General features: G+C 39.5%; 1 protein-coding gene across 1 annotated transcript in view; it reads left to right on the top strand.

Moving 5' to 3' along the window:
- Positions 1–16751, top strand: part of PARG (poly(ADP-ribose) glycohydrolase) — a 182971-nt gene that overhangs the window by 21020 nt on the left and 145200 nt on the right. The window contains exon 7 of the mRNA XM_081104551.1: positions 8265–8339. Coding sequence (XP_080960677.1) covers positions 8265–8339 — 75 coding nt within the window. The remainder of the gene's footprint in view (positions 1–8264; positions 8340–16751) is intronic.

Here is a 16751-nt window from a genome sequence, read left to right as displayed (position 1 = left end):
ATTAAAGACTTGTGTGACTGAGTAAGGCAGTTTCTTGAACTATCCCCACCCACTAATTTCCCTAAAAATCTGTGGGACTACCAGGGAGGAAGCATATACATTCCTTTCCAAATGGGGACCATGTGACTCCTCCCAGAAGGTAATTTTACCGTACTGGCTCCTGACGCAGGAGCCTCCGTCAGCCATTTGCAACGGGCAGTTACAGCTGCACACTTTGGAACCTGTCAGGCCTCTGAGTCTTTTTTGTTGTTAATCCTCATCTGAGGATATTTTTTCACTGATTTTCATTTTTTATTTTTTAAAATACATGTTATTTATTTTTTTTACAGAGAGGAAGGGAGAGGGATAGAGAGTTAGAAACATCCATGAGAGAGAAACATTGATCAGCTGCCTCCTGCACACCCGCTACTGGGGATGTGCCCGAAACCAAGGTACATGCCCTTGACTGGAATTGAACCTGGGACCTTTCAGTCTGCAGGCCGACGCTCTAGCCCAGGGGTGGGCAAACTTTTTGACTCGAGGGCCACAATGGGTTCTTAAACTGGACTGGAGGGCCGGAACAAAAGCATGGATGGAGTGTTTGTGTGAACTAATATAAATTCAAAGTAAACATCATTACATAAAAGGGTATAGTCTTTTTTTTTAGTTTTATTCATTTCAAACGGGCTGGATCCGGCCCGCGGGCCGTAGTTTGCCCACGGCTGCTCTAGCCACTGAGCCAAACCGGTTAGGGCTTTTCATTGATTTTTAGAGAGAGTGGAAGGTAGGAGGAGAGACAGAGAGAAACATCGATGTGAGAGGAACAATTGATTGGTTCCCTCCCACATGTGCCCCTGACTACAGCTGGAATCGAACCCGAGACCCTTCAGTGTGCAGGCTGATGCTGTATCTAGTGAGCTAAATCAACTAGGGCAGGTTTCTGAGTCTTGGTGTCTGAAGAGCATTTCAGTCCATTTCTATTTCAGTAAGGGTCATTGGAGTCTACCGTTTGATAACAGCCCTTGGTCTCAATTTAATGGCCTCCTGCTGATTCCAGTATCCTGGCAGGTGATCACAGCATCTGTCACATTCTTATAGGACTTCGGAGCCTCTTCCATAAACAGTTTGGATGAGACAGCACAAATTGCAATTCCCATATCTGCTAATTTGTCTAAGGCATCCTGGAAATCTAAATCAATGTCAAGATTTTGCTGGGGACAGTGCACAGCAGGTTGTTCCAAAGGTCTCTGTCATGTCCTGTTCAGTGCCAATAAGAACATAACTGTGGGTTCCCATGGTGCCACCAATGAGCACTGGTTGTCCAGTGAGTTGATAATCAACAGCAGTGAGGGATGGTGAGGAAGGAAAGCTCAGCTGGATCCCTTTATGTGAACTAACAGGGTCCATTGTTTTCCGTCCACCGCATGCTATTCGATTTTGGAGGTATTGTGAGAGACATCATAGATCACATGTAGGTCCAAGTCATCAGGGGCTGTACTGAAGACCTTAGCAAAAGCCTGACAGGTTAAGAAGGTCATGGAAGAGCATAGTTCCCTGCCGCTGCCATTCTCTTCAGGTAGTCCTGACCTTCTGGAGAAACTATTTGAATGCAAGCCAACAGATGATCATTGACTATAATCTTGTCTCTCTTCCTGGCTTTTTCCATAGCAACTAGGGCATCTGGGGCTACTGGGTGGCCAAGCCTTTGCTTCCACTGTGGGTCATCTCACACACCCATCCATTATGGTCAGTGCCCATCTTCGTAGCAGCATACTCATTGAAAATCTCATCCACAACTTGAATTTCTGCATAGTGGTTACCTGCTCGCGGGGTCACCAACTGAGGAAGGCCTATTTTTTTAGCTCTTGCAGAGACTTTATTGAGGTCAGCTTGTAGCATTCTCACAGTGCTCCTCACAGTGCGCCTTGTCTTCGGCCCAGGCATAGTCTTCTCTTATTGACCAGTCCACACCGGTCTCCAAGGCTTCCTCCAAGCTTTTGGCATTCATTGGGATGATACCTTTGAACCCCACCCCAACAGGAATGTGGTCAGACATAGCTTGTGCAAGGTGCTCCTTCATAGGTGGGACTTCACTTTCATCTACATTGGTTCTTAGCAAGTGGACACCACATTTAATGTAAAATCTGATGTCACCTGGGGCACCACTGCTTCAGGGTCATTTATATCAAAGGCTGCCATAATCACAATAACAAATCCATAACCTGCGACAGGCATTTTCTTAATTCCTCAAATAGTAACGTTCCCAGAGCATCATTCAATAGAAAACTCCTTCAACCTACATGTTGGACACAAAGCCCTACTTGATTCTCCAGCAGTTTTTTTTTTTTTTTTAATCTTTTATTAAAAATTGATTTTTAGAGAGAGAGGATGGGAAAAAGAGAAAGCGAGAAACATCACTGTAAGAGGGAAACATGGGTCGCCTGCCTCCCGCACGCACCCTACCAGGGATCGAGCCCGAAACCCAGGCATATACTCTGGGACTTGAATTGGCAATCTTTTGGTGTATGGGACAATGTCCAACCAACTGAGCCACACCTACCAGGGCTCTCTAGCAGTTTTTATTGATCTTTTCTTTATTTTGTTTTTTGAATTTTTTTTTTGTTACTCCTCACCTGAGGATATTTTTCCCATTGATTTTTAGAGAGAGTAGAAGGGAGGAAGGAAGAGGGAGAAGGAGAAGGGGAGGGGGGAGAGAGAGAGAAAGAAAAACATTGATGTGAAAGAAACACTTTGGCCGAAACCGGTTTGGCTCAGTGGATAGAGCGTCGGCCTGCGGACTGAAAGGTCCCAGGTTCGATTCCGGTCAAGGGCATGTACCTGGGTTGTGGGCACATCCCCAGTAGGAGATGTTCAGGAGGCAGCTGATCGATGTTTCTCTCTCATTGATGTTTCTAACTCTCTATCTCTCTCCCTTCCTCTCTGTAAAAAATCAATAAAATACATATTTAAAAATAAAATAAAAATAAAGAAACACTTTGATTAGTTGCCTCCTGCATGGACCTGACCAGGGAAGGGGATGGAACCTGCAACCAAGGGAATCGAACCTGAGACCATTTGGTGTACAGGCCAACACTCTAGCCACTTAGCAACATTGGCCTGCGCTTTATTGATTTTTTCTAAGAACTGCAGCTCATCATTATAGTTGTGGCTCTCATAGCCGCCACCAGGTTAGCAACTCCTGACTCCCCTTTGAAGAGAACGGCTGTGCTGTCTGTTGCCTGAAGCGCCACCTTCTGCACATAAGTTTTTTAACCACTGATTTGAACCCCAAAGTAATATGCTGAGAAACTTAAAAAAAATACTGTATCAAGAAAAAATTTTCATTTTGTATTGGTTACTTTTCTTTCTAAGCACAGTTGGTGAATGTTGGTAGATGCAAAGATGGGATCTGTGTGCAGAACATTAACTTGCAAATACCAGGTGTACCAGTTACTAAAGCGGATTTTTTTTTCAATAGATGGAGTTACACATATGTTGATATATATGCGATTTGATATGTATGCTATTTTATTGTATTGACAGCAAGCTTCAAAACTTCATATGTCAAATTTGCTGAAGGTGTTAACATCGTAGATATTTTTACGCTTAAAAATGTCAAATTTCATGCCAAAAAAAGCATTTGCAGGAAGTTTTAATTCATTACTTTATTTTGAAGAAAAAATTATTGTATACTTCGGGAAGCTTATGGTGAACATACTCCATCTCAAGATACTTGTGAACTCTGGATTAAATGCTTTAAAAGTGATGATTTAAAAAAAAAAAAAGTGATGATTTTGATGTGAAAGACAAAGAACGTCCAGGTCAACTGAAAAAGTTTGAAGACCAACAGTTACAAGCATTATTGAATGAAGATGTGTGTCAAATTCAAACACAACTTGCAGAAAGAGTAAACGTTGCTCAGCAAACCATTTCCGATCTTTTACAAGCAATGGGAAAGATTTTAAAGGAAGGAAAATGGGTGCCACATCAACTAAAGGAAAGACAAATGGAAAACAGAAAAGTCATCAGGAAAATGTTGTTTCAACAGCACGAAAGAAAGTCTTTATTGCATTGAATTGTGACTGGCGATGAAAAGTGGATTTATTTTGAGAATCCCAAACACACAAAATCATGGGTTAATCCAGGTCAACCATCAACAACGACTGCAAAGCCAGATCGCTTCGGAAAGAAGACAATGCTCTGCGTTTAGTGGAATCAGGAAGGTGTGGTGTATTATGAGCTTCTAAAACCAGATGAAACCGTTAATGATGATTGCTACCGACAACAAATAATCAATTTGAACCACACTTTGATCGTGAAACGACCAGAATGTGCCAGAAGTCATGGCAAAGTAATTTTGCTTCATGATAATGCACCATCACACACTTCAAAACCAGTTAAAGACATGTTAAAAGATCTTGCCTGGGAAGTATTAACACACCTGCCGTATCCACCAGATCTTGCTCCTTCAGATTACCATTTGTTCCGATCTGTGGCACATGCACTTTCTGAGCAGCACTTCAAAACATATGAAGAAGTGGAAAATTGGGTCTCTGAATGGTTTGTCTCAAAACAAGAAAAGTTCTATTGGGACAGTATCCACAAATTACCTGAAAGATGGGGGGAATGTGTAGCTAGCAATGGACATTACTTTGAATAAAGCACTTCTAATGTTTCTCTTGAAATTATCGTGTTTTCTTTTATTACAAAATCTGCCATTATTAACTGGTACACCTAGTAAATATGATAGTGGTAGATAGTCTTTGGTTTGACATCCTGTACTACAGTGGATCTTAGAATGGCTCAATCTTCTGATCATTTTTATCTATTTAAAGTACCAGCTTTCGTTCCTACAGTGTGTTGTCTTTTGGCTTTTGTATTCTAAAACCACAGTTTAATAATATAAATTCAAAAATACCAAAACAGGCCATCCAAGAGTACTATCTAAACTCTTTTTGAGAAACACTGTGTTAGTGCCTTTATGGCCTAAAAACAGGATTATTGAGAATTTTCCTATTTTTTTTAAAGCTTAAATGCAGAATAATCATAATATTTTAAATTACATTGTCCACTCACCTTTTTAGCAATTCCTTAGTGTTCCATGATTACTTTAGGAAGAATAACTGCTTTAATCTGAATTTGCCTTGTTTATTTTACAGTAGTTTCAGCAGAACAGAGTAATCTATTGAGATATTCTTCTATAATTGTTTCCTTTGTTGAAAGAACGATGAAGGTTGGGCAAAAGTAGGTTTACAGTTCTGAGTACGTGAAACACAGAGTTTATTCTTGTATTATTATTTACTACTAGGAGCCAAGTGCATGAAATTCATGCACATTAAAAGGGAATTAATTAGTGGAAATATTTTAATATTGCTATTTGCCCTTTCTTTATAGTAGAAGTGTGAGAGATGAAAGGAAATTAGTAAAATGTATATGAAAATAATATATAAATTTATTAATAAATAAACAGTAACAAAAGGATATAACAACAACAGAGGCATGATATAAAAACGACAAAAACATGATATGAAAACAACAGTGATGCAAACAATGACTGATTAAGTGATTAAACTTATTCTAATATCTCCCTGTACACCACATTAAGAGTGAAAACACTTTCAGAATGCTTGACTAATTTCCCTTGTGATGAAGTTTTTAGAACTTTAACATCACATGCTCTTCAAATTTGAGAGAAAGCAACATGTAACTGACCATGTGCGAAAACGGGTTCAGGTAGGAATATGCCTACTCTGTCTAGTGTTTGTCCTTGTGATTTATTATTAGTCATCACAAATGCTGGCATCATAGGAAATGGTCATCGAATCAATTTAAATGGGAGGCCTGTGTCAGATGGGGACAAATTAATTCTTGGAATCAGAATAACCTCTCCCTCTGCGGATCCTGTTAATACTTCAGCTTCAATAATGTTAGGTCGTAATCTTCTGATAATAAATCTGGCACCATTACAAAGACCCCATTTACTATTGAGATTTCTCAATAGCATGATGATTGCACCCACTTTCAATTTTAATTTATGACATGACATCCCTGAAGGAGTAATACTATTAAGAAATTCGATGGGAAAATTTTCCTTTTCAGCATCATCTGTGGAATCAATGGAATCATCACTCAAATATGTGTGAAAATCTCCATCGAGTATATCCAAATTTTCTTCATTTAATTTTTGAGATTTATCCATGTTGTTTTGTGTATCAGCTATATGCATTGTTTGTCCATTCACCTGTTGATAGACACTGCTATTTAATACTTTGAGGTTCTGAAATCAGTTACAAGCGATTAGAAAAAAAAAAATTCTTCAAATCTTTTTTCTCTCTTCCTAATGGAAAATCTTATATTATGGCTGTGAGAGAAAAATAAAAAAATTTTTTGGCCATGTTATTTTATGGTTGATACCCCCATCTCCTTTTTGAAAGAACATGAATATCCCCTGATTCCAAGTAAATAATACACACTTTGTTGGCTCAGTTTTTAACCTAGATAGATGCATGGTGATTATTTATATGGCATGAAGTATTTTTTAGGAAGCTCTTTGGCAGAGTTAATTTTTTAAAACTTCTTTAGTGATGAAGAAATTTGGAAGATTTGTAGTAATGATCTAACCGTGTTTTTCAGATTTACCTACACTTACAGTAAAACAAATTTGGGGGTATGCATTATAAGTATTAACAGCTATTTATAAATTCTGCATATTTATTACTTTATTGAGATATACACATTATAAAATATAATCAAAATGGAAATTTAAAAGAAATGAAATAAAACATAATTGTAAATAACAGTTCTTTCTGCAAAATGGATTGTCTTATGCATAACCCACTCTAGGGTTAAAAAAACAAAATTCAACTGAGTACATTTTAAAGATCTTAACAGCTTTATTCAACAATTCATGAATTTGGGCAACAGATAGAAAGGAGCTCCAAGGAGCTGTGCAAAATAAAGGCTTATAAAAACGAAGGGAGCGGGAACAAGGAAGTTATAGTAGCAAAATGGATTGGTTGTTGCAAGGTCACTTGCCTTCAGGGAATGGCAAGGGTCTATCAGGCAGATAACCTCACTAGTGCCATCCAGGTGATTCTTGTTGACTGGTTTAAGATTCTGTTTGTGGGAGAGCCAAAACTGAAATTAAGTTTGGTTTGGTGACGTGGGGTTCAGCATGTGTCTGTTTTGGGGTCTGTTGTCTTATTTTTAATACGACTAACCAGTTATAAAGTACTGCCTATTCCGACACTTAAATGTTATACCAGTAGGTGGCGAACTATTTTAACTTTTCATTCTATATAAATCCTTAGTTTGTGTGGACTGCTGGGGGAAGATAACTATTAATATGTAGCTTATAAAAATAGTGGATAATAAAGGAAAAATACCATTTTGTGCTTTGTGGCAATGTCTCAATTATTTTTTTTATTATTGCCCTTTCCATCAGGATCCTTTTCTCATATTTGTTTCCTAATTTACTGTCCCCATGACATCCCCCTAAGGCTCCCGGGCTACCAGAGGGATGTCTGACTGCCAACTTAGGCCCAATCCCCCGGGGAGTGGGCCTCAGCCAGCAGGTGGTCATCCCCCGAGGGGTCCCAGACTGCGAGAGGGCACAGGCTGGGCTGAGGGACCCCCCCTGAGTGCACAAATTTTTGTGCACCGGGCCTCTAGTGTGTGTGTGTGTGTGTGTGTGTGTGTGTGTGTGTGTATATTGAATTCAGAGAGGAAGGGAGAGGGAGAGAGAGATAGGAATATCAGTGATGAGAGAGAATCATTGATTGGCTGCTACCTGCACACCCCATACTGGGGATCGAGCCTGCAACCTGGGCATGTGCCCTGACCGGGAATCTAACCCGGTTCATAGGTCGACACTCAACCACTGAGCCACACAGGCTGGACTGAAATTTTAATACTGTAAATATACTGTATGTCTGTATACATAGTGTGACCCTTTTAATGTCCAGAAATCATAATATTTTTTAATCCCCAATATCTGATTTTTGTCTACTTAATTTGTATTAATTACCTCTATTTAGAAGGTATGCTTTAGAATAATTATGTTTTTCCCTTAATCCTTGACTTATCTAATCTCATATTTCTTAAGTAAATAATAAGTTAGTATGCATTCTATTGGTTCATAGCTACTTATGTGGAACAGTTAATGGTAGGAGGAAGTTTGTCCAGCATTAAAAAATTTACTGGAAGTAGTTCATTAAGGAGACAGTCTATTCATAGATAATTCACTTGACTGTATGATGAGGTTTTTCTTTATGCTGTTTCCATAGGATGCTATTCTGAAATACAATGTGGCATATTCTAAGAAATGGGACTTTACAGCTTTGGTTGATTTCTGGGATAAGGTAAGAGTATGTTTATTTCTTTAACTGTGAAAATAATATGACAACTATAAAAAAGTTTAAGAAAAATATCTGGAATTCTGTCACACTAACACAATTATCTTTTATTTTTGTGAAAAATATTTCCTGTTATTTTATATGCATTTATAGGAACTAATTTTGAATTTTGTTTTATTCTCTTTTTATAATTTTATACCAGTATCAACATTATCAGTGGCTGCATATTTTATAACTAGTTTTTGAGAATTTAATGATTCCCATATTCTCAGACATCTAGGTTGTATTTAGTTTATGTACACGCACACACACACACACACACACACACGCACATACATGCACACCCCCCCCCCCCCCACAAAGATACATATACAGTTATGTGCCACTTAACAAATGGGATACATTCTGAGAAATGAATCTTTAGGTGATTTTGTTGTCGTATGAACATTATAGATGTTTTATACTTACACAAACCTAGATGATATAACCTACTATACATCTAGGCTATTTCTTATAGCCTATTGTTCTTAGGCTACAAGCCTGTGCAACATGTTACTGTACAAAATAAAACAGCATGAGATTAAATCACATACAAGATCCATCACCACAGTGCTCACACCAACACCCTCCTAACTTCTGGCAACCACTAATCTTCTCCATCTCTATAATTTTGTTACCCTTTTTATTGTTGAGTAGTATTCCATGACATTGATATATCATAATTTGTTTAATCATAGTCACATTTCAGGACATTTGGGTTGTTCCCAGTTTTTGGCTGTTACAACAAATCTACCATGTACTGTTGTGTGCAGGTTTTTACATGAACATACATTTTTATTTCTCTGAGATAAATGCCCAAGAGTGTGTTTGTCAAATTGATAAGTGTATTTTCAGTTTTAGAAGAAACTGCCAGTATACTTTTGCTAGGTAAGCCTCCCAAAGAAAGATACTTTATATACAATCTTGAAAAATCTTTTCTCAGATTCATTCATATCATGTATGTTTCATTTACAAATAATAGAAATAATAATTTTTGAAATGGAAGCATTTTGAATTGAAGTATTTTCAATATTACATAACTTTGATTTACCTAATAGAGAGTAATTATTGAACTTTGAATATGTCCTATATTTTTATACTAGAGGCCCAGTGCACGAATTCGTGCACTGGTGGGGTCCCTCGGCATGGCCTGTGGGGATTGGGCTGAAACTGGCAGTCCAATTCCACATGCTGCTCCTGCCTGCCGCTCCCACTCATCCCAGCCCCACTGTGCCTGCCACTGGCTCATGTCCAATCAGTCCCAACAGGGAGAGGCTTGCGCCACTGCAGCGGCACTCGCCAGCCGTAAGCCCCGTGTCTGGCGCCCGGTGGTCAGCTGAGCAGCACTCCCACTGTGGGAACGCACTGACCATGAGGGGACAGCTCCTGTCTTGAGTGTCTGCCCCCTGGTGGTCAGTGTGCATCATAGTGACTGGTCAGTCACTTAGGCTTTTTTATTTATGTATATATACATACATATATATGTACATATACATGTACATATATATGTATGTATATATACACATATATATGTATATATATGTGTGTGTGTGTGTATATATATGTATATACTAGTAGCCCGATGCACGAAATTCATGCACATTGAAAGGGAATTAATTAGAGGAACGTAATTTAGACTCACTATCTAATATCAATAATATGTGAGCATGAGTCAGTCCGTGTTTCTGAAATTCAGTGACATGAATTTTAGCTATTACTTTGCCAAATAAATGGAATTTACAGATATCATTTAAAAGAGCACTCAGCTTAATATTAAAAACTCTGGCTACCAAGTCAGGTCTGTTTTAACTTTTTTAAAAAAAAAATTTTTTTTTTTTTATTGCTTACAGTATTACAAAGGGTATTACATATGTGTCCCTTTTTTTCCCCCGCCCTTGACAATGCCCTGGCCTCCCCTACCCCCCAGTGTCTTATGTCCATTGGTTATGCTTATATGCATGCATACAAGTCCTTTGGTTGATCTCTTACTCCCCTCGCTCCTGCCCCCCACCCCTCACCAGCCTTCCCACTGCAGTTTAACAATCTGTTTGAGGCAGCTCTGCCTCTGTATCTATTATTGTTCAAAAGTTTATAATGGTCTCTATTATCCATGAATGAGTGAGATCATGTGGTATTTTTCCTTCATTGACTGGCTTATTTCACTTAGCATAATGCTCTCCAGTTCCATCCATGCCGTTGCAAATGGTAAGAGTTCCTACTTTTTTACAGCAGCATAGTATTCCATCGTGTAGATGTACCACAGTTTTCTAATCCATTCATCTACTGATGGGCACTTAGGCTGTTTCCAGATTCTAGCTATGGTGAATTGTGCTGCTATGAACATAGGGGTGCATATATCCTTTCTGATTGGTGTTTCTGGTTTCTTGGGATAGATTCCTAGAAGTGGGATCACAGGGTCAAATGGGAGTTCCATTTGTAGTTTTTTGAGGAAACTCCATACTGTCTTCCATAGTGGCTGCACCAGTCTGCATTCCCACCAGCAGTGCACAAGTGTTCCTTTTTCTCCACATGCTCTCCAGCACTTGTCGTTTGTTGATTTGTTGATGATAGCCATTCTGACAGGTGTGAGATGGTACCTCATTGTTGTTTTGATTTGCATCTCTCGGATGATTAGTGACTTTGAGCATGTTTTCATATGTCTGTTGGCTTTCTGAATGTCCTCTTTTGAAAGGTGTCTATTTAGATCCTTTGCCCATTTTTTGATTGGATTGTTTATCTTCCTTTTGTTAAGTTGTATGAGTTCCCTATAAATTTTGGAGATTAGGCCCTTATCAGATATGACATTGGCAAATATGTTTTCCCACGCAGTAGGTTTTCTTGTTGTTTTTGTTGATGGTTTCTTTTGCTGTGCAGAAGCTTTTTATTTTGATGTAGTCCCATTTGTTCATTTTCTCTTTAGTTTCAAGTGCCCTAGGAGCTGTATCAGTGAAGAAATTGCTTCGGCATATGTCTGAGATTTTGTTGCCTTTGGATTCTTCTAGAATTTTTTGGTTTCCTATCGTACATTTAAGTCCTTTATTCATTTTGAGTTTATTTTGTGTATGGTGTAAGTTGGTGATCTAGTTTCATTTTCTTGCACGTATCTGTCCAATTTTCCGAACACCATTTATTGAAGAGACTATCTTGGCTCCATTGTATGTTCTTGCCTCCTTTGTCAAATATTAATTGAGCATATTGGTTCGGGCCGATTTCTGGGCTCTCTATTCTATTCCATTGATCTATATGCCTGTTCTTGTGCCAGTACCAGGCAGTTTTGAGAACAGTGGCTTTGTAATACATCTTGATATCTGGTATTGAGATCCCACCTACTTTGTTCTTAGGATTGCTGCAGCTATTCGGGGTCTTTTTTTATTCCAGATGAATTTTTGGAGAGTTCGTTCTAGATCTGTGAAGTGTGCCATTGGTATTTTAATGGGAAGTGCGTTGAATTTATAGATTGCTTTGGTTAGTATGGACATTTTAATGATGTTGATTCTACCAATCCATGAACACGGTATGTTCTTCCATCTGTTTATGTCTTCCCCTATCTCTTTTTTCAACGTCCTGTAGTTTTCTGAGTAGAGGTCTTTTACCTCTTTAGTTAAGTTTATTCCTAGGTAGCTTAATTTTTTTGGTGCGATGGTGAATGGGATTGTTTTTATAATCTCTCTTTCTGAAAGTTCACTATTGGTGTATAGAAATGCCATAGATTTCTTGGCGTTAATTTTGTATCCTGCTACATTGCCAAATTCATATATTAAGTCTAGTAGCTTTTTGATGGAGTCTCTAGGGTTTTGTATGTATAATATCATGTCGTCTGCAAATAAGGACAGTTTTACTTCCTCTTTTCCAATTTGGATGCCTTTTATTTCTTCTTCTTGCCTAAATGCTATGGCTAATACTTCCAGTACTATGTTGAATAGGAGTGGTGAGAGTGGGCATCCCTGTCTTGTTCCTGTTCTTAGGGGAAATGGTGTTAGTTTTTGTTCATTGAGTATGATGTTGGCTGTGGGCCTGACATATATGGCTTTTATTATGTTGAGGTATGATCCTTCTACTCCCGCCTTGCTGAGAGTTTTTATCAAAAATGGGTGTTGGATTTTGTCAAATGCTTTTTCTGCATCAATTGATATGACCATGTGTTTTTTTTTCTTTCAATTTGTTTATGTGATGTATCACGTTTATTGATTTGCGGATATTGTACCATCCTTGCATCCCTGGGATAAATCCTACTTGGCCATGGTGTATGATCTTTCTGATGTACTGCTGAATCCGATTTGCTAGGATTTTGTTGAGGATTTTGGCATCTATGTTCATGAGGGATATTGGCCTGTAATTCTCTTTCATTGTGTTGTCTTTACCTGGTTTTGGTATTAGGGTGATGCTGGCTTCATAGAATGAGCTTGGAAGTGTTCCTTCCTCTTGAATTTTTTGTAGTAGTCTGAGGAGGATAGGTTTTAGCTCGTCCTTGAATGTTTGGTAAAACTCCCCTGTGAAGCTGTCTGGTCCTGGGCTTTTGTTTGCTGGAAGCTTTTTGATGACTGCTTCAATTTCCTCCATAGTTATTGGCCTATTGAGATTTTTAGATTCTTCCTGATTGAGTTTTGGAAGGTTGTAGTTTTCTAGGAATATTTCCATTTCCTCCAGGTTGTCTAGTTTGTTGGAGTAGAGCTGTCCATAGTATTTTTTAACAATCATTTGTATTTCTGTGGGGTCTGTTGTTATTTCGCCTCTATCGTTTCTGATTTTGTTTTTTTGGGTCCTCTCTCTTTGCTTCTTGGTGAGTCTGGCTAAAGGTTTGTCAATTTTGTTTATCCTTTCAAAGAACCAGCTCTTGGTTTCATTGATTTTCTGTATTGTTTTTTTTGGTCTCTATGTCATTTATTTCTGCTCTTATCTTTATTATCTCCTTCCTTCTGCTCACTCTGGGGTTTTCTTGTTGCTGTCTTTCTAATTCTTTGAGTTGTAGAGTTAGATGATTTACCACCATTTTTTCTTGTTTTTTGAGATAGGCCTGTAGAGCTATAAACTTCCCTCTCAGGACTGCTTTCATTGTGTCCCATAGGTTTTGGATTGTTGTGTTTTGATTGTCATTAGTTTCCAGGATGTTTTTGATTTCTTCTTTGATCTCATTGTTAACCCAATCAATAATTAATAACATGCTATTTAGCTTCCAAGTGTTTGAGTATTTGGGGTTGTTTTTATTGTAGTTTATTTCTAATATTATGCCATCGTGGTCTGAGAAGATGCTTTTTATGATTTCAATCTTCTTGAATTTGGGGAGATTTTGCTTGTGACCCAATATGTGGTCTATTTTTGAATATGTCCCATGAGCATCAGAGTGGAATGTATATTCCGTGGCTTTGGGGTGAAGTGTTCTGAAGATGTCGATTAAGTCCATCTGATCTAGTGAGTCATTTAGGATTGCTGTTTCTTTGCTGATTGTTTTTCTAGAGGACTTATCCAGTGATGTCAGTGGTGTATTAGAGTCCCCTACTATGATTGTATTGTTGTCGATCTCTCCTTTGATATCTTCCAGGAGTTTTTTTATGAATTTGGGTGCTCCTGCATTGGGTGCATATATGTTTACCAGAGTTATATCTTCTTCTTGTATTGATCCCTTTAGTATTATGAAGTGGCCTTCCTTATCTCTTGTTATGGCCTTCAATTTGAGGTCTGTTTTGTCCGATATAAGTATTGCTACCCCAGCTTTCTTTTCCTTTCCATTTGCCTCAAAGATATTTTTCCATCCCTTCACTTTCAATCTGTGTGAGTCCCTTCTAATGAGGTGGGTCTCTTGTAGACAGCAGATGTATGGGTCATGTTTTTTTATCCATTCAGCCACTCGATGTCTTTTGGTTGGAGCATTTAGTCCGTTTACGTTTAAAGTTATTATTGAAAGGTACTTGTTTGTAGCCATTTCTTTTTGTGTGTGGCTGTTTTCTTCCTGAGCTTTTTATTTCTTCTTTTTACACCAGTCCCTTTAGCATTTCTTGCATTGCTGGCTTGGTGGTGAAAAACTCCCTTAGCCTTTTTTTGTCTGTGAAGCTTCTTATTTCCCCTTCAATTTTGAATGATAGCCTTGCTGGATAGAGTATTCTTGGATTCAGTCCTTTGCTTTGCATCACTTTGTAAATTTCCGCCCATTCTTTTCTAGCCTGCTGTGTTTCTGTTGAGAAATCATTTGATAATCTGATGGGGGATCCTTTGTAGGTAACTCTCTGTTTCTCTCTTGCAGCCTTTAAGATTCTGTCTTTGTCTTGTACATTTGCCATCGTTATTATGACGTGTCTTGGTGTGGGTCTTTGGGGGTTCATCTTGCCTGGGACTCTCTGTACTTGTGTAACTTTTTTCTTCCCCATATCTGGGAAGTTTTCTGACATTATTTCTTCAAATAGATTTTCTAATCCTTGCTGCTCTTCTTGTCCTTCTTGCAGCCGTATTATACGTATGTTACTTCGTTTCATGTTGTCCCGAAGCTCCCTTAGGCTCTCCTCCTGCTTTTTAATTTTTTTCTCCAGTTGCTGTTCAGATTTAGCTTGTTTCTCTGCCTTATCTTCTAATTCACTAATTCAGTCCTCTGCTTCTTCTAGTCTGCTGTTGAAACTTTCCATGGTGTTTTTGATTGTAGCTATATCACTTTTCATTTCTTCCTGATTCTTGCATAGGTTGTTGATTTTCTCATCCATCCGGTGAATGAATTGTACAACCATTATTCTGAATTCTTTTTCTGTCGTGTTGCATACTTCAACTTCATTAATGTCCTTTCTTGGTGATTCCTCATTGTCTTTCCTCTGGGTGTTGTTTCGTCTCTTCATTTTGATTATCTCCCGATGGTTCAAACATCGAGTTACGTGGGCCTGGGCCGTGTGCAGTGGGAGCCTCCCACCACCCTAGTGTCACCGAAGAGCTCTGACACTAAGATGTGTGGTTGTTGTGGGTTGGTGGGAACCAGGCTCGCTCAGAGTCAGTGTTGTCAGCGCTCAATGTGGCCTCGTGCGCGCCCTTAGAACCAGGGACCCTGCCTGCACTGTGCTGAAACAGAGACCCCCCCTGAAGCGTGTTGAAAACCAGAGCCCCCTAGCGTGCGCCAGGAGTCAGAGATCCCCAGAATCCAGTATCAGAGTCTCTGTTGCTTCGCGCGACCTTGCCTTGAGAATCAGGGTCCCTGTGTGCCCTTGCACCAGGAATTGGAGTCACTGGCTCTTAGTATGAATGCACAGGAAATCAGGATCTCAGGCGCAGGTGAAAAGAAACACAGTCAAGTCACTGGTGCTTGGTGCTGCCACCTGCCCAGAGAATCGGGGTCCCTGGGCCTGTGATGCGTGGGACCAATTCCCAGTGTTCGCGCGATTGCTCCCAGCCCAGGGCTCAGAAGCTGGCAGTGCGCCTAGGCTCAGTTCCTGGGGTTCACACGTTTGCTCCCAGCCCAGGGCCCAGAAGCCGGCAGTGCATGTAGGCTCAGTTCCTGGGGTTCGCGTGTTTGCTTCCAGCCCAGGGCTCAGAAGCTGGCAGTGCACGTAGGATCTGTTCCAAGGTGCTCCGGCACTTCCAGGCTAAAGTTCCTGGAGCGCTGAGGCCCCGGCAAGGGGTGGGTCTATCAGTTAGTTACTCTGGCGCTGCCCGCAAGCCTGCGGGAAGGGGGGATGGGCTCTGTTACTCACGGATCTGCCACGGGGATTTCTGAACTTTTGGTGTCCGCAGGTCTGTAGCTGTGGTCACAGGTCTCTGTCCCCAGTGGCTGCAGGGTCCTGGTATGCGTCTGAGATCAGACTGGGTGGTGCTGAGGCCAGGATCGTAGTCTCAAGCAGGTCTGTTTCCCAAGATGGCGTGGTCGCTGTGCCTGTGCTGGCCGCCCAGGAGTGTCCGCCTGTTTTAACTTTTTGCCAGCGTTGTAAATTGTTTGCAATATCTGCCCATTTGGGGTTGCATGTCATGGCTATGAATAAATCGGGCTTGCCATAGTTTGTTACAATTGCCATAGCATCCTGATATCACTGCTGCATATTTCTGGGACTACCCTCAGAAGATGATGGAAGTATTATCATTGTACCAATTGGCACATTGTCATTTTCAGATCTAGATTTTAGATAATCCATCAAACCACTGTATTTTTCAACTCTCAACTTAGATTGGTTTGCTTTGATGAAATTTATCCGATTGGCCTCCATTTTTGAATATGAATTTATAATAAACTGTTGAGTTAATTTTCCTGCATTTAAAATAGGATTAAGTGTGTCCCACACAGAGAGATGAAATCCATAATACTGCATTTGTGTGACTCATGTCCTTACATTTTGTCTAGTATTATTGTCGATTACACTGTTGTCTCTGAGTCTTTTTTTTTTCCTGTAACTTGCTATTCTTTTATTTTTATTT

Source organism: Myotis nattereri (assembly GCF_964212035.1).
Source record: "Myotis nattereri genome assembly, chromosome: 13".
NCBI lineage: Eukaryota > Metazoa > Chordata > Mammalia > Chiroptera > Vespertilionidae > Myotis > Myotis nattereri.
This window is presented reverse-complemented; position numbering and strand designations above follow the sequence as displayed.